This window comes from Ornithorhynchus anatinus, chromosome 5 (genome assembly GCF_004115215.2).
Source record: "Ornithorhynchus anatinus isolate Pmale09 chromosome 5, mOrnAna1.pri.v4, whole genome shotgun sequence".
Classification (NCBI taxonomy): domain Eukaryota; kingdom Metazoa; phylum Chordata; class Mammalia; order Monotremata; family Ornithorhynchidae; genus Ornithorhynchus; species Ornithorhynchus anatinus.
Window position 1 is genome coordinate 62225161 of NC_041732.1, and position 26038 is coordinate 62251198.

The 26038-nt window shown below is 45.2% G+C and overlaps 1 protein-coding gene across 1 annotated transcript in view; it reads right to left on the reverse strand.

Annotated features, from left to right (window-relative positions):
• Nucleotides 1–1405: 1405 nt before the first annotated feature.
• LOC100080358 (protein-arginine deiminase type-3) overlaps nt 1406–26038 on the reverse strand; it is a 39204-nt gene continuing 14571 nt past the window's right edge. The window contains exons 9-15 of the mRNA XM_029064578.2: nt 25751–25858; nt 20026–20177; nt 14075–14219; nt 13693–13795; nt 10333–10412; nt 5485–5610; nt 1406–2821 (exon numbers count right to left, since the gene is read on the reverse strand). Of these exons, the coding sequence (XP_028920411.2) occupies nt 2588–2821; nt 5485–5610; nt 10333–10412; nt 13693–13795; nt 14075–14219; nt 20026–20177; nt 25751–25858 (948 nt within the window). The 3' untranslated portion in view covers nt 1406–2587. The remainder of the gene's footprint in view (nt 2822–5484; nt 5611–10332; nt 10413–13692; nt 13796–14074; nt 14220–20025; nt 20178–25750; nt 25859–26038) is intronic.

Genomic DNA, 26038 nt, shown 5'->3' on the forward strand with positions numbered 1-26038 from the left:
CTTATCATCGTCTTTAAGGCACTCATTTTCCTTTCTCCCTCTTAACCTTGCTGACTTCCTATATTCCAGAATGCTCACTTTGCTCCTCTAATGATAACCTGCTCATTCTATCTCAATCTCATTTGTCTCATAATAAACCCTTGCTCAAATCCTTCCTGTGGCTTGGAACTCCCTCCCCCTTCACATATAACAAACTACCTTTCTTCCCACCTTCAAAACCTTAAATAAAATCATATCTCCTCTCAGAGGCCTTCCCCGAGTAAGCTTTCATTTCCTCTTCTCCCACTCCCTTCTGTATCACCTTTGCACTTAGATTTGCATGCTTTAATCAGCCCACCCTCAGTCCCACAGCATTTATGAATCTATCTGTAATTTATTCATTTATATTAATGGCTGTCTCCTGTTCTAGACTGCAAGCTCTTTGTAGTCAAGAAACATGTCTACCAACTCTGTTATATTGTACTCTATCAAGTGCTTAATACAGTGGTCTGCATACAGAAAGATCTCAATAAACAGGATTGATTAAACAATGGAGCCTGTGAAAGACCCTGAGAAGTTGTGGACAGAGAGATCGCAAAAGAACCAGGAGAGGATGGTGTCACTGAGACTAAGTTTAGATAGTGTTTCCAGGAGAAGGGGTGGTCTGCAGTATCAAAGGCAGCTGAGAGGTCAAGAAGGATTAGGATAGATGCCTGTGGATTTGGCAAGAAGAAGCGCATTTGTGTCCTTAGGGAAAGTAGTTTGTGCTTCAAATGTGATTTTCCTTTCCTGTCACGATGTCTCCAGTCCCACCTCTCCCTTCTGCCCTTTGTTAACAAGACCACTACATTAGGGAAATTTTTATCTCACTAAGTGCAAGACCCCACAAATACCAATTTAATCCCTATCCCATGAATTAAACTATGACTGGTGAGGCATGGATCTTTAAATCCTTATGAGAAAAAGGCACCCTGGAGATTGGTTGAATCAGTCAGTCAGTCATACTTATTGAGAGCTTACTCAGTTCAGAGCACTGTATTAAGAACTAGGGAGAGCACACTATAACAGTAATCATTTGCAGTTCCTTCCCACAAGGAGTTTACAGTCTAGAGAGGTTAAACTGTCAGAAGACTCCATGACTGGTCCCATATCCACCCCTTCCTCACTGGGATTCAGTGTTCCCTTTGTGGACTATGAGCCCGACATTGGGCAGGGACTGTCTCTATCTGTTGCCAAATTGTACATTCCAAGTGCTTAGTACAGTGCTCTGCACATAGTAAGCACTCAATAAATACTACTGAATGAATAGATGTCAGGATATGGGATTGGTTAATATTTGTAATGTGCTGTGACAACTATGAGTGAAAGGAACCCATGCACCATAGCCTGCCTGTCCTTGGAGGTAAAATTCCAGATGTTAGTGTTTTGGGTCAATTTATTCCACATAGCATAACACAAATGATTACTCCCCCAGAGAAAACAGAACCATCCCCACAGCCCCAGTGAACGTCCATCGGCCCAATCTTCTCCTCAGCCACCACCTAACACTCGAAAGCTCTCAAACCTCCCCGGCAACCAGCTGGACGGTCCCTGTCACTTGCTTCGTGAGACAGATACTCAGAGGGTCAGCTGGAGGAATGCTGGGTCCTGGGAGAAACTGGCCAATGTAGCTCTTTTTCTCACGGACAGAGATTCCAGGTGCCCCAGTTAGTGTCCCCGCCAATCAAAGCCAGCAACACTCCGAGACAGGCCTCTTTCTCCCACCAGGCCAATCCAACTCTGCCTAAGATTATTTGTCCTGCTCCCTGCCTTGGCAGTGCTGGCTTTTTGAGGTCTCCTGGATCTTGGGATCTCTAACAAATCCTGTCTCTTAGGATGCCCAAGAGTCCAGCATCAAGAGTTAAATTCACTAGAAAAATCAGACTCCTGCATGCCAGAGTGGGAGATTTATCAGGGTGAAGTCCATTTTTCTGGGATTTCCTGAGACTGTTGAAGTTTCTCAGAGCAGATGATAACAAGTGGACCCTTTCTGTTGATTTCTGGCTGTTTGTCCTCTATCCATTCCAAGTTCTCAGCTCTTGCTTTGTGGGGACTGCCTCTCAGGGTATTTTTCCTCCCCTCCCCTTGTAACCTTACTAATTATTAATCTTGAGTGAGCACAGAATAGCTCTCAGTAGGTGAATGGGATGTGAGTGAACGGCAACTGGGAAGAACCAAGCCAGAGGGTGTGTATGTCTCCTTTTTCCAGGACACGGGGAAGGATAGAATGTTGATTCTGTTACGGCATCATGGTAAAAGCTGGATGCTACTCAAGGGAGGTCTAGGCAGTTCCTGGGACCCGCTCCCCCCGCCACCCCCCCGTGCGGTGAGACTGGACTCTGAGCCTTATTTAAGCATCAAGATATGCAGTCCTGTGGCTGGGGAGACGGGAGCCTGAACCAGTCTCTTCCCGTCTCCTCGGAGGCATAAGTAGAAAGCCAAAGGAGATTCTGAAGGAGGGTCAGCCAGGAAAGGGTCAGGAATGCTTGTTATTCCTGGTGGGACCGCATTTCTTTCGAAGCTTTGACACTGATGTTTCTAAGCAGAGGATGATGGGAGGGACGCTGGCTCAGGGGATCATATTCCACCACTTGAAGGAGAAGGGCTTCCGGCGGACGTTGGTGCCGCAGTGGACTTCCCCGTGCAGTACGTGGTAGGAGGTGAAATCGTCGATGAAGGTGCAGTTGAGTTCCAGCGGCTCCAGCAGGGTCCGGACCTTTTCTTCCAGGCAGCAACGACCATTGATGATGGGTCCAAAGGGTTTGGGGATCCCCAGGTATTTCCCCAGGACAAGCATGTTGACCTGAAACCAGAAGAGAGAAGGATTTAACTGAGAGGTGAGAGGGTAAAGATGAAGAGCACCTGACCGTTAGAGCCATCCACTACCTGCTTGATCTTCCCTCACACCATCATCATCATCATCATCATCTTCAGTAGCATTTACTGAGCCCCTACTGTAAGCAAAAGTCTGTATTGGGGCTTGAGAACCCACAACTGAAATAAAAGATGAGGTCCCTGCCCGCAGTAACTCTAATGGGGAAGATAAACAAATAAGTGTGGCCTAGTGGAAAGAGTAGAGGTTTGGGAGTGAAGAGATCTGAGTTCTAATCCTAACTCCACCAGGAACCTCATCATCATCATCATTGGTATTTATTGAGCGCTTACTGTGCAGAGCACTTCTGTGAGACCTAGATGAAGTCACATAACTTCTCTGTGCCTCCATTTCCTCATCTGTAAAATGGGGATGAAATATCCGTTTTCCCTCCCATTGTTGAATAGAGGGTGAGTCGGAACTGGTTGTATTGTATCTACCCCAGTGCTTAGTTTTGCTTGGTATTAAGTGATTAATAAATACCATAGTATTATCATCATAATAATTATTATTATAAGCTGCCAAATATGCAAGAAGTAAAAGAGAAAGAGCATAGATACAAAAAGAGAGAACAATTAAATAAACAAAAGATATACAGGAGTAGTAAGGTGACTGATAAGATGGCCAGGCTAGAAAGGCTGGCTATTAGTCACGACTTACTTCTGGGTTGTGAGAATCAAAGCCCTGGGATTGTATCTCCTTGTCCTATGTAAATAGTACTCACTTTGTGGTGATTAATGATTTAATCATGTGAGTACCTTCTGCAGGGACAGTGGTCTAGTAACATTTTTTTTTTCAGACTGGTACGTTTTTATGCTTATTTGCAAGTTTGATTTAAAGACTACTCCTATTACAACCCAGGACACTCACTTTGCTCCTCTAATACCAACCTTCTCAGTGTACCTCGATCTCGTCTATCTCACCCCGACCTCTCGCCCACATTCTGCCTGTCTCCACTTCAAGACTGTAAGCTTGTTGTTGGTAGATAATGTGTCTATTATATCACTATATTGTTCTCTCCCATGTACTTAGTACAGTAAGTGCTTAATAAATATGATTGACTGGCTAGTCACTCCTTAAATGTGAAGAAGAGGCTTGGGGCTTTTGTGGGGGTGAAGTAACAAGGGAGAAACTTTGGACAAGTAAAGAAGTCAAAAAGAAAAGTACAGAACAAAGAAGTGACATGTTCCTTACCCACAAGGAGCTAACGCTCTAAAGGGGGAGATAAACATAGAAATATTGACAACTTTGGACAAGTAAAGAAGTCAAAAAGAAAAGGGAAAGAAAGTAGGGAAAAGATGATGCAAGAGGACAAAGAATAGAATTTCCTTATAACAGTCCATAAGACATGCCTTCAGCCACTTACTATTTGAGATAAATTTAGCTCTGCTTCAAAGTGGAGAAATGGAAAGCTATATACAGAGCAGAAAGAGGGCTGGAGGGGTGAACTAGGAGTTCATTCATTCATTCAATAGTATTTATTGAGCACTTACTATGTGCAGAGCACTGTACTAAGTACTTGGAATGTACAATTCGGCAACAGATAGAGACAGTCTCTGCCCAATGACGGGCTCACAGTCTAAACGGGGGAGACGGACAGCAAAGCAAAACAGAACAAAACAAGACAACATCATCAAGATAAATAGAATCAAGGAATCAAGGAGTTGTAAGCCCCAAGTTCCAATCAGTCAGTTGTATTTATTGTGTGCTTACTGTGTACAGAGCACTGTACTAAGCGCTTAGGAGAGTACAATATAACAGAGGTGGCAGACATCCCCTGCCCACAACAAGCTTACAGATTTACATTAATATAAATAAATAAATTATGGATATGCACCTAACTGCTTTGGGGCTGAGGGAGGAGTGAATAAAGGGAGCAAATCAGGGCGACACAGAGGAACGAGAAAATGAGGGCTTAGGGAAGGCCTCGGAGGAGATATGTCTTCAGTGAGGCTTGAATGAGGTTCAGGACTCAGCTGGCTCACATTGTATGGTCTTGGGCAAGACACTTCCCCTACTCTGTGCCTTAGTTTCCCCTTATATAAACCTTAACTCTACCACTCTTCACCCCTCTGCCCATAGTAGTAATAGCAGTAGCATTTATTGAGCAGTGCACCCTACTAGGAACTTGGGAAGTACAGAACGAAGAAGTGACATGTTCCTTACCCACAAGGAACTTACGCTCTAAAGGGGGAGATAAACATAGAAATATTGACAACTTGAGTGGTCAAAATAGATAACTGAGTACATGTATATCCTTGAGTGCTAAGGAAGGAGGCAGACCACTCCATAAACCAGCATGCATCTAGGGCCCAGCGTAGATTCACAGAAAGACAGACTAGCTATGGAATTTTAAGATTTAACTTCCTGAAATATTACATCATCATCATCATCATCAGAACATAATGATTTTTGTTGAGCACTTACTATGTGCCAAGCACTGTATTAGTGCCAAGCAGATGGGGGTGTCTCCATTAGGCCAGGTAAAGTGTGATAGGGATCTTAGAGAGAGGACCCTAAAGGGTTAGAAAGAGCTAAGCCCAGTCCCTGAAATGAGCTGTGTTCTCCCAAGGCCAGACCCTCTAACCGCTCACCAGGTCCGGGAAAAATGCCACAGCTTTCCTTCTTTCCGACTTGAAGAGCTGCGGCACATCAATGATGTCTCGCTCAGCTAACCCCAGCTCCCGCTTCAGGACTTCTCGGTTCCAATCGATGCAGCTCTGAGGATGGAGGAGGAAAGGCAGTGTGGCTGCATCAGAGGGTTCCTGGGAAAATTTTCTTCTCTTCTACCTCCTCACCCATGCACTAAATTCCAACTCTCGAGCCCTTAGGTTACCCCTCCCAACCCACTTCCTTTCCCACCCCACAGCACTTCTGTACCTAAACAGTGTGGCCTAGTGGATAGAGCACGGCCCTGGGAGTCAGAGAACCTGGATTTTAATCCCAGCTCCACCCCTTCCTGACTGTGTGACTTTGGGCAAACCACTTAACTTCTCTGTGCCTCAGTTTCTTCATCTGCAAAATAAGGATTCAATACCTGCTCTCCCTTCTCCTTATACTATGGGACCTGATTACCCTGTATCTATAGTGCTTGGTATAGTGATTGATATATAAAGATATATAAATATAAAATGTTTATATAAATGTATATATTATATAAAGATATATATAACAAAGATTATTATTATTATCACTATTATGATATTTGGTTGCTTCCCTTTGCTTTAACCTCTAGACTAAGCTCCTCAGGGGTTGGGAATGTGTCTACCAATTCTGCCACGATGTCCTCTTCCACGCGCTTAGTACGGTCTTCAGCACACAGTAAGCAATAAATAAATGTTAATTGATTGATAATTTGATTTGAATTATTTCATTTATTTATTTTAATGTCTGTCTGCCCCATTAGATTGTTAACTTCTTGATGGAGGGGATCATGTCTACCCACTTTATTGTATTATACTCTCTCAGTCAATGGTATTTATTAAGCGCTTCCTATGGGCAGAGCACTCTACTAAGCACTTGGGAGAGTATAACAGAATTAGCAGACACGTTCCTTGCCTATGGTGAGATTACAGTCCCAAGAGCTTAGTACAGAATAGTAGTGGTAGAAATAGTATTTAGGTGCTTATTGCATGCAAGATCACCGTATTAAGTTCTGGGAGAGAATACACAGGTGGGAATTAGACATGGTCTCTGTGAGTAAGTGTTCAATCAGTACCAGTGATAGACTGACAGAATGAAAAAGCATGTGGCCCTGTAGTTTCTGTTCCCATATCCCACTGTGAACCTTTCACCCCACCGAACCCTGCCACCTGCTTTTCCCTGGGATTCTAAGGCACGGCCCAAATAATTTTCTGGTTGGGAAGGGAAAAGGCAGTCTCTACCCTTAAAGAAGCAGTTCTTCCCAGTGGATAGAGCGCAGGCCTGAGAGTCTGAGGACCTGGTTTCTAATTCTGACTCTGCCACTTGCCTGCTATGTCACTTTGGGCAAGTCACTTCACTTCTCTAGACTGTAAGCTCATTTTGGAAAGGGAACGTGTCTGCTAATTCTGTTGTATTATACTCCCCCAAGTGCTTAGTACAATGTTCTATGCATAATAAACACTCAATAAATAGCATTAATTGATTCCCTATGCCTCAGTTACCTCATCTATAAAATGGGGATAAAATACCTGTCTCCCTCCTACTTAGACTGTGAGCCCCTCGTGAGAGAGGGACTGTGTACTCCCTGATAAACTTGTATCTACCACAGTGCTTAGAAGAGTGTTTGGCACATAATAAGAGCTTGGCAGGTACCATCATTATCATCATCATGGATGGTGGTCATTTGTCACCACCCACCACCTCATATCCACCATAGCCCTTCTGTAAATAGGGAATAGATGGAAACCATTTATTCTGTATCTGCACCAACCCCCTTGGAGAACTTATTCACCTCCATGGCTTCAACTACCATCTCTATACCAATGAATCTCAAATCTACCACTCCAGGCCTGACCTCTCTCCTCTGCAGTCTCACATTTCCTCCTGTCTAAAGATAGCTCTACTAGAATATCCCAACACCTTAAACTTAACATGTCCAAAACAGAACTCTTCATTTTCCCATCCAAACTCCTATCTTTCCATATCTTTCCCATCGCTGTGGACAGCATCACTATCCTCCCTGTCTCTTAAGCCTGTAACCTTGGCATTATCCTCAATTCATCTCATTCAACCCAAATATTTAATCTGTCACCACATCATCATAATAATAATAATAATAGTGGTATTTGTTAAGAGCTTACTATGTGCAGAACACTGTTCTAAGCACTGGGGTAGATATAGGGTAATCAGGTTGTCCCACCTGAGGCTCACAGTCTTAATCCCCATTTTTTACAGATGAGGAAACTGAGGCACAGAGAAGTTAAGTTACTTGCCCACAGTCACACAGCTGACAAGTGGCAGAGTAGCGATTTGAACCCATGACCTCTCCTTCTACCTTCACAACAACACCCCTTCCTCTCCAAAATGCTGTCATGGTGTTCCAAGTACTTATTTCCCACCTTGACTAACTCCTGCAAGAGCCTCCTTACTGACCTCCCTGCCTCTTGTCTCTCCCCTCTCCAGGGCATTCTTCACTCTGCTATCAGATCACCATTCTAAAAAATGTTCAGTCCACAGTCACTCCATTCCTAAAAATCTCCAATGTTGCCCACCCATCTCTACATCAGAAAGAAACCCTGTACCATTGACTTTAAGACACTCAATCAGCTCTCTCCATCCTACTTTACCCCAGTGATCTCCTACTACAACCCAACCTGTGCACTTCACTTTTCTAATACCAACCTACTCATTGTACCTTGAATTTGTCTTTCTCACTGCCAATCCCTTGTCCATGTCCTTCCTCTGGACTGGAATTCCTTCCCCAGACATATCTGACAGATCATCACTTTTAACAATCTTTAAAACTCTGCTAAAATCATATAATAATGATAATAATGATGATGATTTTTGTTAAGTGCTTACTATGTGTCAAGCACTGTTCTCAGTGCTGGGGTAGGTATAAGGTAATCATGTTGTCCCACTTGGGCCTCACAATCTTAATCCCCATTTCACAGAAGAGGGAACTGAGGTACAGAGAAGTTATGTGATTTGCCCAAGATTACACAGCAGACAAGTGGCAGAGCAGAATTAGAACCCATGACCTCTGAGTCCCAAGCCCAAGCTCTTTCTACTAAGCCACGTCAAGAGGCCTTCCCCGACTAAGCCCTCATTTCTCCTATAAACCCTCCCTTCTCTGTCACCTCTGCACTTGGACTGGTACCCATTAAGCACTTTGATTGTCATTGCACTTAGGTGACATATTCATCTGCAATTTATTTTAATGTCTATTCCTCCTCTAGTCTGAAAACTCCATGTGGACAAGGGATCATATATGTCTATTCTAGTGTATCATATTCTCCTGAGCACTGTATTAAGTGCTCTGCACACAGTAAGCACTCAATAAATATCATTGATTGCACAATATCTTTGTGTCTCTTTATTGTTGTATTGTACTCTCATTCAATTGAATTTATTATTCAATTGTATTTATTAAGCATTTACTGTGTGCAGAGCACTGTGCTAAGCCCCAGTGGTTAGTACTGTGCTTTGCGCACAGTAAGCACTCAGTGAGTATGATTGAAAGAATGAATGAATGAATGAATTGGCATAGTCATGCCAAGTGTGTGTAACATATGCATGTATGCTAAGCCCACATGGTTGGTTGTGTGGACGGAAGGGAAGTGACGAAGGTCACTCTGCCTTTTGGGTGGCGCTCTTGCGATTCGTAAGCAATGAAACCAGAAGCCCGGGTGCAAGACGGCCATCCGCTGGAGGACCCGAGCAATACCTCAACTCAGTTCACACAGGGTATGTGTCTGATATTGGTTAGCCAAGGAAGGAATCACTGGGGATGTGAACTAATTCATTCATTCAGTCTTATTTATTGAGTGCTTACTATGTGCAGAACACTGTACTAGTTGCTTGGAAAGTACAATTCAGCAACAAAGAGAAACAATCCCTGCCCACAACGGGCTCACAGTCTAGAAGGGGGGAGACAGACATCAAAACAAGGAATAATTATGGTTCTCGTTAAGTGCTTACTGCATGCCGAGGACTGTTCTAAGTGCTCTGGTAGATACAAATTAATCATGTTGGACCCAATCCCAGTCCCACATGGGCTCACATTCTAAGTGGGAGGGAATTGGATTTATTCCCCACTTTCCAGATGAGGCAACTGAGGCACAGAGAAGTAAAGTGACTTGCCCGAGGTCACAGAGCAGACATATGGAAGAAACCCAGGTCCTTTGACTCTCAGGCTCAGGGTCTTTAGACTAGGCCATGTTGCTTCCCGAATAAATAGATCGGCTCCATATGCAGAGTAAAACTTTAGGCATCATTTCCTAATAGGGAATTGAGAGAGGAACCAACTGGGATCCTGGCTAACCCACTTAATAAATACTTCTACTGCTTAATAATAATAATGGCATTTGTTAAGCGCTTACTATGTGAAAAGCACTGTTCTAAGTGCTGGGGGGATACAAGGTGATCAGGTTGTCCCAGTAGGGCTCACAGGGTTAGTCCCCATTTTACAGATGAGGTAACTGAGGCACAGAGAAGAGAAGTGACTTGCCCAAAGTCACCCAGCTGACACGTGGCGGAGCCGGGATTAGAACCCATGATCCAAGCCCATGCTCTTTCCACTGAGCCACGCTGCTTCTGCCACTTCTGCTATTACTACTGTTATTGAAGGTTTGCACCATACTCTGGTTGGCCATGAGAGCTGGGGAGATGTCAGAGGTTCCAGGCCTAGGGTTAGGACTGAAAGGGATCTTAGGACACCCTTATTCATGAATCTTGGGCTTTTCACTGATGCCCCACTGACTCTCCAAGATGTCTTTCTTAGGCCACCCTCCCCATACCTGGACAAACTTGTTGAAACTGATCAGGTTTTCATTAGATAGAATTTGGTTGATGGATATGGTCTTCACATTTCTATTTCCTGGAAGGAAGAGAGAAGATTGGGTTAAGAAAGAATGGAAAAAGAAATTACCCCATTCTGCCACAGAAATTTGGGGTATGGGGAGGTGAGGAGGTCCTGAAATTTAAATCGGGATCAGAAAGTGCAGAGAAGAAAAAGGATGACTCACCTGCTTCTGGCTGAGAATTCACTTTACTTCTCAAACTTCAGAAGGTAATTCTGCATTATCTTCTTTTTTATGGCATTTAAGTCCTTTCTATGTGTCAGGCATTGTACTAAACACTGGGGTAGGTACAAGCTAATCAAGTTGGACACAGTCAATGTCCCACATGGAGCTCACAGTCTTAATTCCCATTTTACAGATGAGGTAACTGAGGCACAGAGAAGCTAAGTGACTTGCCCAAGATCACACAGCAGGCAAATGAAGGAGCCAGAATTAGAATCCAGGTCCTTCTGACTCTCTACTATCTTGGTATTTGCAGAGTGACAAGTTTAATATTGAGATGAATCCACACTCTGTGACCATTTTTGTTTTTTGGCAATTTGCAATTGTGTTTAACCTTCACATATTATTAGCTGAGGATGTCTCATGTTGGATTAGAGAAAACGGGAGTCTGAGGGACTCTGGAAAAGGCAGAAGACTTCGTGGCTCTGTGGGAAATGCCATGACTCAGTATTCTGAGTGTTCTCTCCCCCACAAAATTTAGGTACTCTCCCCACAGCACTCCTGCCCCAGCACTTGGGTCTTGTCTTATGCTGTCTAGTCATCTCCGATCCATAGCGACTCCATGGACACATCTCTCCCAGAATGCCCCACCTCCATCTGCAATCACTGTGGTAGTTTTTCCATAGAGTTTTCTTGGTAAAAATACAGAATGGATTTATCATTGCCTTCTTCCGTGCAGTAAACTTGAGTCTCCACCCTCCTCTCTCTGCCATGCCGCTGCTGCCCAGCACAGGTGAGTTTAACTTGTAGCAGATTGCCTTCCACTCGCTGGCCACTGACCAAGCTAGGAAGGGAGTATGCCTCTGCTTAACTCTCCTTCCCATAGTCGAGACTGGTAGAGTGCTGGAAACTCTCAGGTGCGATCCTAAGAGATGATTTAATTTATTTTTAATGTCTGTCTCTCCCGCTAGATTGTAAGTTCCCTGAGGGCAAAGACCATGTCTACTAACGCCACTGTAATCTCCCAAGCGTTTAGTAAAATGACCTGCCCGAGAGAACACTCAATAAATCCTATTGATTGATTCAGTCTAATCTTGACTCTGGCACCACGGGAATTTGTTGCCTTAGTTTTTCTCATCTTTGAAATGGGCTAATTCTAGAGAGACCTAGTTCAGTAAATGGTGACCATTAGCATTCCCTGAACCCAGTACAGACAGGCCAGGTCCTCTTTGGGGAAGGAGCCACAAAAAGGAAGAGATTCCCAGACATGAGGCTAGGTACAGCTGATGACATCTCAATCCATCAATCAATCAGTGGTGCTTATAGAGTGCTTACTATGGGTAGAACACTGTACCAAACTCTTGGGAAAGAATAATACAATACAGTTGCTAAAAGCAATCCCCGCCCACAAGGTGCTTGCAGTCTACCGAGCTGATTAACTTTATTATGTGCTCGGCACATAGGAAACATTTAACAAAAACCATCAAAAAAAACCAAGAGAAGCAACATGGCCAAATGGATAGAGCACAGGCCTTGGAGTCAGAAGGACCTGGGCTCTAATCCACTTGTCTGCTGGGTGATCTTGGGCAAGTCACTGCACTTTTCAGGTGCTCAGTTACCTCATCTGTAAAATGGGGATTAAGATTGTAAGCCCCTCAGGGGCCAGGGACTGTGTCCAAACTGATTAGCTTGTATCTACTCCTGAGCTTAGTACAGTGACACCTGAGCTTAGTACAGTGACTGGCACAAGGTAAGCTCTTAACAAATACTATTAAAAATAAGCAAACGAATGAGCGTAAGACCATAAGCAAGGATGTTATTGGTACCGACCACCAATCCTCCTCACCTAGTATCCTACTACCTCCATCAGCAGCAGCAGTAACCCTGGAGGAACACTCAAGCACTGAGTACAGGGCTCTGCACAGAGGAAGCGTTCAATAAATGTGTTAAATAGATTGATTACCCTCCTGGACATCCATCCCAATTGCTGATGGAGCCTTACGGGATATCAGATAAGCCGCAGTCCTAAGAATTGATCATAATGCCAGTGGCTAGCATAGCACCACTCTCTCTCATCTCTGTCAGTCACCTTCCTATAGGGGAAGGAAGTGCAAGAAGTAAGTAGGAAGGCAGGGGAACAGCACAGTGTCTAGTGTGTGTGTGTATTTCACCCACAATAGCCAGGCCCAGGCCGAACTGGGTTGAGAATCCAGGTCTACTGATTTTCAGAGCAATGCTCTAACATAGCAAAAAAATGGTTAGGACCAGCTAACCTTTTTCCCTTTGCATGTCTTTTCCTCTGGTTATCTGTTGTCCATGAACATATCCAAACCTCTTTGGAAAATACCAATATTTCCAGCCTGCAAAACTTCCTCCCTCTTCATAGCCAACAAAGAATTACTCTACCCAGCTTCAAAGCCTTGCTGAAGGCACATCTCCTCCAAGAGGCCTTCCCTAACTAAGCCCTCCTTTCCTTTTCTCCCACTCCCCTCTGTGTCACTTTGACTTGCTCCCTTTAATTCATCCCCCCAGCCCCACAGCACTTATGTATATATCTATAATTTATATGTCTGTTTCCCCCTCAGGACCATAAGCTTGTTATAGTCAGGGAATGTGTCTGTTTATTTTTATAGTGTAATCTTCTAAGTGCTTAGTTTAGTGGTCTGCACACAATAAGTGCTCAGTAAATGCAACTGAATGAATGAATGGGACCGAGGTCCTTATGTTCACCATTTGCTATGTGAAGAAGTTCTTCTTTTGGTTTGTTTTCACTTAAGCAAGCATAAACCCACAAGACCACTGTGGGGAGGAAATCTGTCTACCAAGTCCGTTGTAGTGTACTCTACCAAGTGATCTGCAAACAGTGAACACTCAATAAATACCACTGCTAGACTGAGACCAGAGCAACAATTTCCTATGAAATGTCATGGAGTCAGCTCCCTGGAACAAGTATTTCACGTGTCCCTGACATTCCCAGCTCCCCCTGCCCGGATGCTCTGAAAGATCCAACGAACACAGAAACCAAATGGGAAAAGAAGGATTTGTCACTGAATCCCTGGTTGGGAGTGAAGGGCAAAAGGAGTGAGCAATAATGAAATAATGGGGAAGGGAGAAAAAGAAAATTTGAGCACCCACCTATCACACCTTCAAACATCAGCGCTCTCCCGTGGCCCCATTTCTGTTTCTCTTGGAAGAGCTTGAAGCAGGCACTTGGACTGGCCAGGAGCAAGCGGAAACCCTGCCCGGGGAAGAGAGGAGATTCACATCAGACTGGGGACACTCAAAGCCCTCCCTCCCTACACTTTCAGTTCCCCAATTTCCCCATCCCTCACCACCACAGAATCTGCACTTCCCCCATCTGCACGTTAAGATCTTATTCATTTATTTTTGTACTGCAGGCTGAATTCCTTTAGGTCTGTTTCATGATACCACAGGGTAAAACTGAGTTGTCTCCCAGAGGCAGACTGGAAATGCCAGCCTCCGGAGAGTGGGTTGGAGGGTTCCGAGGGAGACGTACCTTTTTATCTGGGGCTGGGACGAAGCTGAGAAACTCATCCACATGGCCCACCGCCAGCCAATCCACAAAGAGCTCGATGGGGGGCTGCACTTTCTGGGCATAGAGGAAGTCTCGGACTACCTGGGTGACCCTCCGGCCACTGGACCTGGAATCCAAATGGTTGAAAAAAAACACTTAAAAATTACCTCAAAATGATATTCTTGAGTACATTAGAAGGTAGAGGCTTTACTGTTTGCTTTGACTGTGGATGCCCAAACACCTGCCACAGTGCTCTCGACCCAGTAGGGACTCAATAAATTCCATGATGAATGATGACAGTGATTATGATCAATCAGTCAATCATATTTATTAAAAACTTAGAGTGCACAGAGCACTCTTGTAAACACTTGGGAGAGTACAATATAACAGAGTTGGTAAACACATTCCTTACCCGCAATGAGCTTACAGTCTAGAGGGGATGATGATGAATATTTAATACAATTAATTTAAGTCATCAGCTTTCTGACCAGGAACCCTATTTAAATCTAAATCATTACTGGCTCTCAATTTAGAGAGGTAGGAGGGACCTCCAGAGCTGATCTAAGTTTCCCTCAATTATTATTGTTATTATTATTACTATTATTAATTATTATTACAGTATTGGTTCATAGTCTAGGTAGAAGGTAGAACAGGTATTTAATCCCCATTTTATAGATGAGAAAACTGAGGCACAGAGAATTTAATGATTAATTTTCAACACTCCGTGTCATATCAACCAAAAAAACCACTTCGAGAACATTAATCAATCAATTATATTTACTGAGCATTTACTCTATGCAGAGCACTATACTAAATGCTTGGGAGAGTACTAAAATAAAGTTTGTAGACATGTTCCTTGCCCACAACAAGTACTCAAATATTTATGTCCATCCTCTGTACTGTATGTATATTCAACTTCACACTCAAGTATTTATTCTGATTCAACTCTTTGTAAATATGTTGCATGCCTGTGTCCCCTATTAGAGTATAAGCTCCTTGTGTGTGGGGGAAATGTGTCTTTTGCTTCTCCTGTGCTTCTCAAGATCTTGGAATCGTGCACTGTACTATGGGGTGGGGTGGGGCTTTTTTGCTTTGTTTTGTTTTTTATGGCATTTGTTAAACATTTACTATGTGCCAGGCACTCTTCTAAGCACTGGGGTAGATACAAAATAATCAGGTTGGACCCAATCCATGTCCCACATGGGGCTCACAGTCTAAAACCCCATTTTGTGGACAGAGCACAGACTTGGGAGTCAGAGGTCGTGGGTTCTAATCCCGACTCCGCCACTTATCGGCTGTGTGACTTTGGGCAAGTCACTTAACCTCTCTGTGCCTCAGTTACCTCATCTATAAAATAGGGTTTAAAATTGTGAGCCCCATGTGGGACAACCTGATTACCCTATATTTACCCCATAGCTTAGAACAGTGCTTGGCACGTAGTAAGCACTGAACAAATACCATCATTATTATTTTGCAGAGGTAACTGAGGCAAAGAGAAGTTAAGTGACTTGCCTAAGGTGCCAGCAGACAAGTGGCAGAGTCGGGATTAGAACCCAGGTCCTTCTGACTCCCAAGCCCTTGCTCTATCCACTAGGCAGTGCTGCCTCTCTAAGAAGATACCATGATAACTTTTACTCCTTAACCCAGATCCTGCCTCCAGAAAGGACTTACCTTGAACCATTTAAGATCATAGGTGCCCAGTACAGTCTTTAAGATTTCCAAGGGCAGGGGCTCCACAGCTTGCTGGCAACCCTCTAGACTGTAACCTCACTGTGGGCAGGGTATGTGTCTGTCAACTCTGTTACACTGTACTCTTCCAACTGCTTAGGAGAGTGTTCTGCACATAGTAAGCATTCAATAAGTATGACTGATTGATTCCAAACACACCCTAAGACTTTTTTTCTTATTCTAACCAAATTCTGTCTGGTGGCAATTTAATCCTGTTTCCTCTTAGTCAAAATCTTCTCCCATAATATACACATGAAAAGTTATTGCATTTGAAATTCACATACGTGATGATCTGCTAACTCTCCTGGCAGATTTCCTTTGTCCAAGTAACCACAGAGAGCTACTGTGGGGCAAATTCCTTTATATGTTCTCCCTCACCCCAGACTGAATTCCATATGGGAAGGGATTGAGTCCAAAATGATTATCTTGTATCTATCCCAATGCTTAGTACAATACTTGGCACTTAATAAGCCCTTAACAAATACCACAGTGATTTTAATTATATTACTGTTTAGTGCAGTAGCCCACTAAAGAACTGACGTTAATTACATCCAGGCCAGATAATCACTGTAAACTGGTTGTAGGCAGGGAACGTGACTATCAGCTCAGTTGTATTGTACTCTCCCATGCACTCAGTACAGTGCTCTGCACTCAGTAAGTGCTCAATAAATACCAATGCTTGATTGATTTGTTGAGAGTTAAGAGGTGGGGTGTCCATTTGGTAGGGAATCAAGCCTCCAGTCTAGGCTAAGACACACTTTAAAAAATATTCTTCCAGCAGCTGGCCAGGAGGCTAAAAGTGAAGGCTAAAAGCGAGCAAAGAGATGAACCTCTGTTTAATTTTTAATCTCCCAAAAGAGATCACAGTACTTCAAAATGGCCGTTTTACAAATGAAGAAAAGGAATTCTACTGGAGTGAGAGCTCACTGTGGGTGGGGACTGCATCTGCCAACTCTGTTGTATTGTACTTTCCCAAATGCCTAGCACAGACCTCAGCACATAATAAGTACTCAATAAATACCATTGATTGACTGATTGATTGAATGGTTGGTTTGGTGTTGGAGAGCAAAAGTTTTCCGGACACCAGAGGGAGTATTTTAACTATTGACTCCACTCCAGAACCATAGAAACAAGGATTTTTTAAATGGTATTTGTTAAGCCTTTACTATGTATCAGGCACTGATCTATGCGCTGGGGTAAATAAAAGATAATTAGGTTGGACACAACCCATGTCCCACATGGGGCTCACAGTCTTAATCTCCATATTGCAGTGAGGTAACTGAGGCACAAAGAAGTTAAGTGACTTGCCCAAGATTCCACAGCAGAAAAATGGCAGTCAGAATAAGAAGCCAAGTCCTCTGACTCCCAGGCCCATGCTCGTTCCACTAGTTTATGCTGCTTCTCTGCTACATTATCCTTGATTATGCTCCTTTCTAGCATTATCAATCACTCAGCAGGTGTTTGCCAGAAATCAAGACAGACTTTTGATTATGAATGCCTCAATATTTCTGTCCAGCTTATTTTTGAGATTTTTAAAAACATGCACAGAGTTTCTCTGATTTCACCAAGTGCTGAAAAGAATTGCATACTTTTTTTTATATAGAATATGTGCATTGCTCAGAGGAAAGCCCCTGAGGTGACAAAGATTTTTTTTTTTGATTTTCAATTTCTAAATTCTGCCAGTAATGCCCAAATTCCTTTAGAGGGGTCCACGATGGGCAGGCTGGGCCAAGTAGGGAAAGGAATGTGGACTAATGAATAGTGCAAGGGCCTAGGAATCAGATGACCTGGATTCTAATCCCTGCTCCACCACAAGCCACTTCACTTCCCTGTGCTTCAGTTACCTCATCTCTAAAATGGGGATAAGAACTGTGCCCAACCTGATGGGCTGAAAGCCTGATTGTCCATCTTAAAAACCAGATTGATGACCACCCCAGAGCTGTAGTAAAGTTCGTTAGTGGTTTCAGAATATTATTTTAGTGGGGTAAATTAATGTGGGGTATGAGGAAAGTGCATGAATATGGGGTTCAAAAATACTATTGATTAATTGGCTAGGGAAGGGTGAAGTTACAGACAGTCAGGGGCTACAATGACAAGCTAAAATGGGTCTAGATGATGTACTCTCCCAAGTGTTTAGTACAATACTCTGCACACAGTATGCACTCAATAAATACCACTGATTGATTGGATGATGGCTTATGTCATTTTGAGTGTTTCATTCATTCGTTCAATTGTATTTATTGAACACTTACTGTGTGCAGAGCACTGTACTAAGTGCTAGTGAGAGTCCAATTCAACAATAAATAGACACATTCCCTGCCCACAGTGAGCTTTCAGTCTAGAGGCGGGGAGACTGACATTAATATAAATAAATAAATTACAGTTATGTACACAAGTCCTGTGGGGCTGGGCTGGGCTATGACAAAGGGAGCAAATCAAGGTGATGCAGAAGGGAGTGGGAGAAGAGTAAAGAGGGGCTTAGTCAGGGAAGGCCTCTTAGATGAGATCTGCCCTCAATAAGGCTTTGAAAGGGTGGAGCATAATTGTCGGTCCAATTTGAGGAGGGAGGGCATTCCAGGCCAGAGGCGGGACGTGAGCAAGGGGGCAGAGGTGAGATAGATTGGATCAAGCCACAGTGAGAAGGTTAGCATTAGAAAAGTGAAGTGTGCAGGTTGGGTTGTAGTAGGAAAGAAGTGAGGTGAGGTGGGAGTGGGCAAGGTGATTGAGTGCTTTAAAGCTAGTGGTGAGAAGCTTTTGTTGGTTGTGGAGGTAGATGGGCAACCACTAGAATTTCTTGAGGAGAGGGAAAACATGGCCTGCCGTTTCCGTAGAAGAATAATACAGGCAGCAGAGTGAAGTATGGACTGGAGTGGGGAGAGACAGGAGGCTGGGAGGTCAGCAAAGAGGCTGATACAGTAATCAAGGCGAGAGAAGTTAAGTGATAGCATTAATGTAGGAGCAATTTGAATGGAGAGGAAAGGGCAGATTTTAGCAATGTTGTGAAGGTAGGACTGACAGGATTTAGTAATGTATTGAATATGTGGGTTGAATGAGAGAGAGGAGTCAAGGATAATGCCACGGGCTATTGATTATTGATTACAAATGTCTCAATATTTCTGTCCACTTTATTTCTGAGATTTTAAAAAGGGGTAATGTCAAGGTTATGGGTTTGTGAGACAGGAAGGATGGTGGTGTCATCTTCAGTGATGGGAAGATAGGGGAAGGACAGGGTTTGGGTGGGAATATAAGGAGCTCTGTTTTGGACATGTGAAGCTTGAGTTGATGGGAGCACATCCAAGCAGAGATGTCTTGAAGGCAGGAGGAAATATGAGACTGCAGAGAGGGAGAGAGGTCAAACTGGAGATGTAGATTTGGATATCAACCTCAAAAAGGTGGTAGTTGAAGCCACGGGAGCGAATGAGTTATTAAAGGGAGTGGGTTTAGATAGAGAATAGAAGGGGACCCAGAACTGAACTTTGAGGGACCTGCGCAGTTAAGGGGTGGGAGGCAGAGGAGGAGTCCACAAAGGAGATTTAAAATGAGCAACCAGAGAGATAAGAGGAGAACCAGCAGAGGCTAGTGTCAGTGAAGCCAAGGTTGAATAATGTTTCCAGGAAAAGAGGGTGGTCAACAGTATCAAAGGCAGCTAAGAGGTCGAGGACGATTAAGATGGATTTGGCAAAAAAGAGATCGTTGGTGACCTTTGAGAGGGCACTTTCTGTGGAGTTAAGGGGTTGGAAGCCAGATTGGAGGGAGTCAAGGAGAGAATTGGAGGAGAGGAATTGGAGACAGTGGATGTAGACAACTCACTCAAGGAGTTTGGAGAGGAATGGTAGGAGGGAGATTGGGCGGTAACTCGAGGGAGCCGTGGAGTCAAAGGAGGGTTTTTTAGGATAAGGGAGACATGGGTATGGGCACTATGCCTCTACTGTGGCCATGAAATACTCAAACCCATTGTTGACTTCTCATGGACAGAGATTTGGTCTCCTTCATTTGCATGTACTCTCTCTAGAGCTCAGTAGAACACTCTGCACACAGCAGGTACTCAATAAATGTTACTGATTGATTGTTGGATTAATAGGTTGGAAAGGAAATGGGATGCTCTTCTTCACCACCGCCACCCCCGCCCCCGGCCCCCATGCCACCCTCTCTCACTTCATCTGGGCTCCTCCAGGGGTTATTCCGCCCACCCTCTTGTTTCTCACCCCGGCAAGTTGCCGCCAATGAGGATTCTCCCCAGGGGATACTCTTTCCCCTTGGCCACGACCGGAGGGCTGACTTCCAGGTTCCCAAAGGAGTCCAAGCCACTGACTGACTTGTTTCTTGGTTCTCGGGTCACGTAGCCAAAATCTGGGCCCTGCAGGGAAAAAGCCACATGGGGAAGCAGCCAGTGAGATGAGGCCACGAACTCACCTGGATCGTCTATACATCACCTGACTGGCCAGCGAAGGCAACAGTTCATTCATTCATTCATTCATTCATTCAATGATCTCTCAGGAGCAGTCAGCCCTTGACATACCTGGTCTCCCTCACTGTGTCCTCTATGAGGGGAGAAGGGGACAGCAGTTCTCATACTCATTTTAGAGGTGGGAAAATACTGAGATCCAATGAAGGAATGCATGCCAAGCGGCAAAAGTCAGGATTAAAACCCTCAAGTGTTTAACAAATACTATAATTATTATCATTATTATCTTCATAATGTAGAGCCAAGAGTTCCAGTGGTGGAAGTAGTAGACACTGAGCTGATGGGGAAGAGTGGATTGCAGCAGCAGCGGGATTATAGTAATTATTTTTATTAATGTCTGTTTCCCCCTCTAGACTGTAAGCTTGTTGTGGAGAGTTGTAAGAGTCTACCAACTCTGTTGCATTGTACTTTCCCAAGTGATTAGTATGGTGCTCCACAATAAATGCTCAACAAATACCATGGATGATGAAGATGACGACCCAGCATGGAGTAGTGGGGTGAGGGGGAGGGCGAGCTACTGATTCTTGTTCAGGGGGCAAGGGATCCAGCTGAGCTAGGCCCCAGCAGATGGGAAGGAGCAAGAAGGAGCCAGGTTAGCCCTGGCAGCTAAGGGAGAGCAGGTAGCCCTAAGCCCAGGCTTCTCCATCCTGATCTTGGTGAAGCTGGTTGGAGGGAGACTGTTTGGTTTGGTTTGGTTCGGGGCTGGGGGTGTATATCAAATCCTTAAGAACAAATACTTTTTATGGTACTTGTTAAGCACTTTCTATATTCCAGGCACCGTACTAAGCACGAGGGTAGATACCAGCTAAACAGGTTGGACAAAGTACATGACCCCCCATGGGGCTCACGGTATTAATCCTCATTTTACAGATGAAGAAATTGAGGCCCAGTGAAGTGACTTGCCCAAGATCACACAGCAGACAAGTGGTGGAGCCTGGATTATTTCTGACTCCCAGGCCCATCTTTATCCACTAGACCATGCTCCTTCTTAAGTACTTAAGTAATTAAGTACTTAAGCCCCTTTTTTATTATTCCATGATCCCGCTCCTCTAAATGGTACAGATCATCATCAAAAATCATCATCGTCATCAACAGTGATGTTTATTGAGCGCCTCCTGGATTCTAGGAGAGGGCACTAGAAGCAAAAGACATGATCCCTGCCCTCTAGGAGCTTACACTCTAATGGGAAGAAAGGTAGACTTAAATGATTTACAAGGAGGGGGAGCAGGATCTGCAAAAAAACAGCATGGCTTAGTAGAAAGAACAGGGGCTTGGGAGTCAGAAGACGTGGGTTCTAACCCCGGTTCCGCCACTTGTCTGCTGTGTGACCTTGGGCAAGTCACTTAACTTCTCCATACTGTTACCTCATCTGTAAAATGGGGATTAAGACTGTGAGCCCCACGTGAGACAACCTGATTACCTTGTATTTACCCCAGCATTTAGAACAGTGCTTGGCACATAGTAAGTGCTTAACAAATACCATAATTATTATTATTATGTTGTTGTTTCAGGAAGTTCTGCCTCCTCAAAGCTCCACTTCCAGACTACCCTGCCTTCCAACTGGAAATTTGTACCTTTAGAGTAGCAGCTTGGATGAGTAAAAGATCCTGGTTCTCCTCTTACCTCTCTGGCCGATCATTCTCGGTCTCCTACGCTGGAGCCTCCTCCCCCTCCCATCCTTTAACTGTTGGAGTTCCTCAAGGGTCAGTTCTTGGCCCTCTTCTGTTCTCCATTTACACTCACTCCCTCGGTGAACTCATCCACTCTCACGGCTTTGACTACCATCTCTACGCAGATGACACGCAGATCTACATCTCCGCCCCTGTCCTCTCCCCCTCCCTTCAGGCTCGCATCTCCTCCTGCCTCCGGGACGTCTCCACCTGGATGTCGGCCCGCCACCTAAAACTCAACATGAGCAAGACTGAGCTCCTCATCTTCCCTCCCAAGCCCGGTCCGCTCCCAGACTTCTCCATCACCGTGGATGGCACGACCATCCTTCCCGTCCCGCAGGCCCGCAATCTCGGTGTCATCCTTGACTCGTCCCTCTCGTTCACCCCACACATCCTATCCGTTACCAAGACCTGCCGGTTTCACCTCTACAATATAGCCAAGATCCGCCCTTTCCTCTCCACCCAAACGGCTACCTTACTATTACGGGCTCTCGTTATATCCCGGCTAGACTACTGTGTCAGCCTTCTCTCTGACCTCCCTTCCTCCTCTCTCGCCCCGCTCCGGTCTATTCTTCACTCCGCTGCCCGGCTCATCTTCCCGCAGAAACGATCTGGGCATGTCACTCCCCTTCTTAAACAACTCCAGTGGTTGCCTATCGACCTCCGCTCCAAACAAAAACTCCTCACTCTAGGCTTCAAGGCTCTCCATCACCTTGCCCCTTCCTACCTCTCCTCCCTTCTCTCTTTCTACCGCCCACCCCGCACGCTCCGCTCCTCTGCCGCCCACCTCCTCGCCGTCCCTCGGTCTCACCTATCCCGCCGTCGACCCCTGGGTCACGTCCTCCCGCGGTCCTGGAACGCCCTCCCTCCTCACCTCCGCCAAACTGATTCTCTTTCCCTCTTCAAAACCTTACTTAAAAATCACCTCCTCCAAGAGGCCTTCCCAGACTGAGCTCCTCTTCCCCCTCTACTCCCTCTGCCATCCCCCCTTTACCTCTCCGCAGCTAAAGCCTCATTTTCCCCTTTTCCCTCTGCTCCTCCACCTCTCCCTTCCCATCCCCACAGCACTGTACCCGTCCGCTCAACTGTATATATTTTCGTTACCCTATTTATTTTGTTAATGAATTGTACATCGCCTTGATTCTATTTAGTTGCCATTGTTTTTATGAGATGTTCTTCCCCTTGACGCTGTTTAGTGCCATTGTTCTTGTCTGTCCGTCTCCCCCGATTAGACTGTAAGCCCGTCAAACGGCAGGGACTGTCTCTATCTGTTGCCGACTTGTTCATCCCAAGCGCTTAGTACAGTGCTCTGCACATAGTAGGTGCTCAATAAATACTATTGAATGAATGAATGAATGAATCCTGGGCCTGGGAATCAGAGGATCAAGACTCTAATCCGAGCTCTCCCACTTGCCTGCTCGGTGATCTTGGACAAGTCACTTACCTTCTCTAGACCTCAGTTTCTTCATCTCTAAAATGGGGATTCAATAACCGTTCTCCCTCCTCCTTAGACATTTGAGGTTGATGTGGGACAGGGATCAGGTCCAACCTAACTTGTACCTACCCCAACACTTAGAACAATGTTTGAGATTTTTTTCAGTCTCTTATGGTATTAATGCTTACAGTGCTTACTGTATGTCAGGCACCCTACTAAGCACTGGGGTAGGTACAAGCTAATCAGGTTGAACACAGTCCATGTCCCACATGGGGCTCATAGTCAATCTCCATTTTACAGATGAGGTAACTGAGGCACAGACAAGTGAAGTGTCATGCCCAAGGGCACACGGCAGGCAAGTGGTGGAGCCAGGTTTAGAACCCAGATTCTTCTGACTCCCAGGCCTGTGTTCTATCTACTAGGCAATTCCACTTCCCAGTGTTTGATACCTAGTAAGCACTTAAGCTCTTTAAGGGCAGGAAACATGTCTGCTAATGCTGTTGGATTGTACTCTCCCAAGTGCTTAGTACAGTGCTCTGCACATAGTAAACACCCAATAAATATGATTGATTGGAAAAAAACCGCAAAAAAATACCAAAACAAATTCCATAAAAAAACCCTTCTGCCTTTAGTACAATATTTGATGCATAGTAAGCACTTGACAAATGACCCAATTATTATTATAGCACCAGGTACCGCACAGCTCTGAAAGAATCCAGGTTTCAGGGCCTGAGGCATGGCCCATGCTCATAGGAGATGGGGATGGCTCCCAACAGGCCCGGCTTCAGGCAGTAATGCAGCGGGGCTGCTGCCTCAGTGCCCAACTTTGTGGAACTTAAACTACGGAAGCCTCCTCCTGTGTGAATGGGGGACTTGAGAGGGGAAGAGTAACGGCTCCACAGCAGGGTGGGGAGGGCCAGGGGTCCACCCAGGCACACGCATTACGTTCCAGAGTTTGAACGGGCTTCTGCCTGATGTCATTATGCAATGCCATGTGCATGCCCAGCCTACTATGAGGATATCATTCAGAATGCTGCACGCGCACACAGGGTGACACGATGGCATTGTACAGATGGGGAGGGGTGATTTATTTTCCCCTGCCTCAGTGTGGCCAAATGTCCAAAGCTGAAGCTGCGGTGTGAGCCAGTCCCAGTGCGTGCCAGGACCTGGCACCTCCCCATACCCCTGACCTGAGGTAAAACTCTGCTCCGGTTGGAACAGACAGATTGCCCTGCCACTGGTTCCTTACCGGGGTTTGACCCTGGGGTCATCCAAATTGGAGTCCAGGGGGTTCTGTGCCTCTAGCCTCTAGAGAAGCAGCGTGGCTCAGTGGAAAGAGCATGGGCTTTGGAGTCAGAAGGTCATGAGTTCAAATCCCAGCTCGGCCATTTGTCAGCTGTGTGACTTTGGGCAAGTCACTTAACTTCTCGGTGCCTCAGTTACCTCATCTGTAAAATGGGGATTAAGACTGTGAGCCCCACGTGGGACAACCTGATTCCCTTGTGTCTACCCCAGCGCTTAGAACAGTGCTCGGCACATAGTAAGCACTTAACAAATACCAACATTATCATTATTATTATTATCTAGCCAGTTGCACCTGACCTTCTCTGCCTGCCCTGCCCTGCCCTCCCCTCCCCCAGCTTCCTCCTCTCTCTTCTCCATGCTGCAGGCTTAAGATCTGGGTGAGTGAGAAGTGACTGTGTGAGGAGGGGCAGAGGGAGAAAAATATCAAGAAATTATCTGGGTCAAGGGAAGCGATTACCTCCTGTTTCTAGCCCAGGCAGATGCATTCAATATAATGAGCACCTCCACCAGGGCCCCATGGAAATACTTCATAATCCTAAGGGAGGGCCCCCAGCACCCTCTTATTGGAGACCACTGATTTTACTGGATTGGACTCCAGATTTGCTCTGAAATAAATGGAGAAGGAGGCGAAACAGGAAGAAAGTAAGGGGGAGGGCAGCTGGAGGAGGGAGAAAGGGAGATAAGGGAGGAGAAGGGGAGGAGGAGGAGGAGGACGAGGGAAGGAAAAGAGGAGGAAAAGGGGAGAAGGAAGATGGCAAGAGGAGAAAGAAAAAGGGGAGGAGGGGGTGGAAGGAGAAGGGAGAGGGGAGGATGAAGAGGAGGGAGAGGGGAGGGGAGAAAGGAAGGAAATTAGGGTGATAGGGAATAAGAAGAGGAAGAAGGGGAGATAAAGGAGGAGAAGGGGAGGAGAAGGAGGAAGGAAAGAAAAGAGGAGGAAAAGAGGCAGAGATAGAGGAAGGGAAGAGAAGGAAGAGGAGAGAAGAAGAGGGGGATGTGAAGAAAGAGGGGGAGAGAAAGTGGAGGAAGGGAAGAGGAGGAGCAGGGGAACAACTCACCAGGATTCTTTTGTAAGGGAAATCCTGTAGTTCTCCATTCCTTGGGGAGTCGAAGACAACAGGGAAGGTCTTGTGGGGAGCTTGGATGTAGCCCAACTCCATCTCATCCTGCCAGGACAGAAATCACATTAGCATGGCAGGAGCTGGTTTGGTTCATGCAATGACTGGGCCGCTTGTGTAAACAAAGCGATGTTGATGTGGAGGTTGGATTCAGATCCACTGATCTTCCTGATCCCTACGTGGTACGTGTGGGAAGGTTACAGTCGATTAGACTGTAAGCCCGTCAAA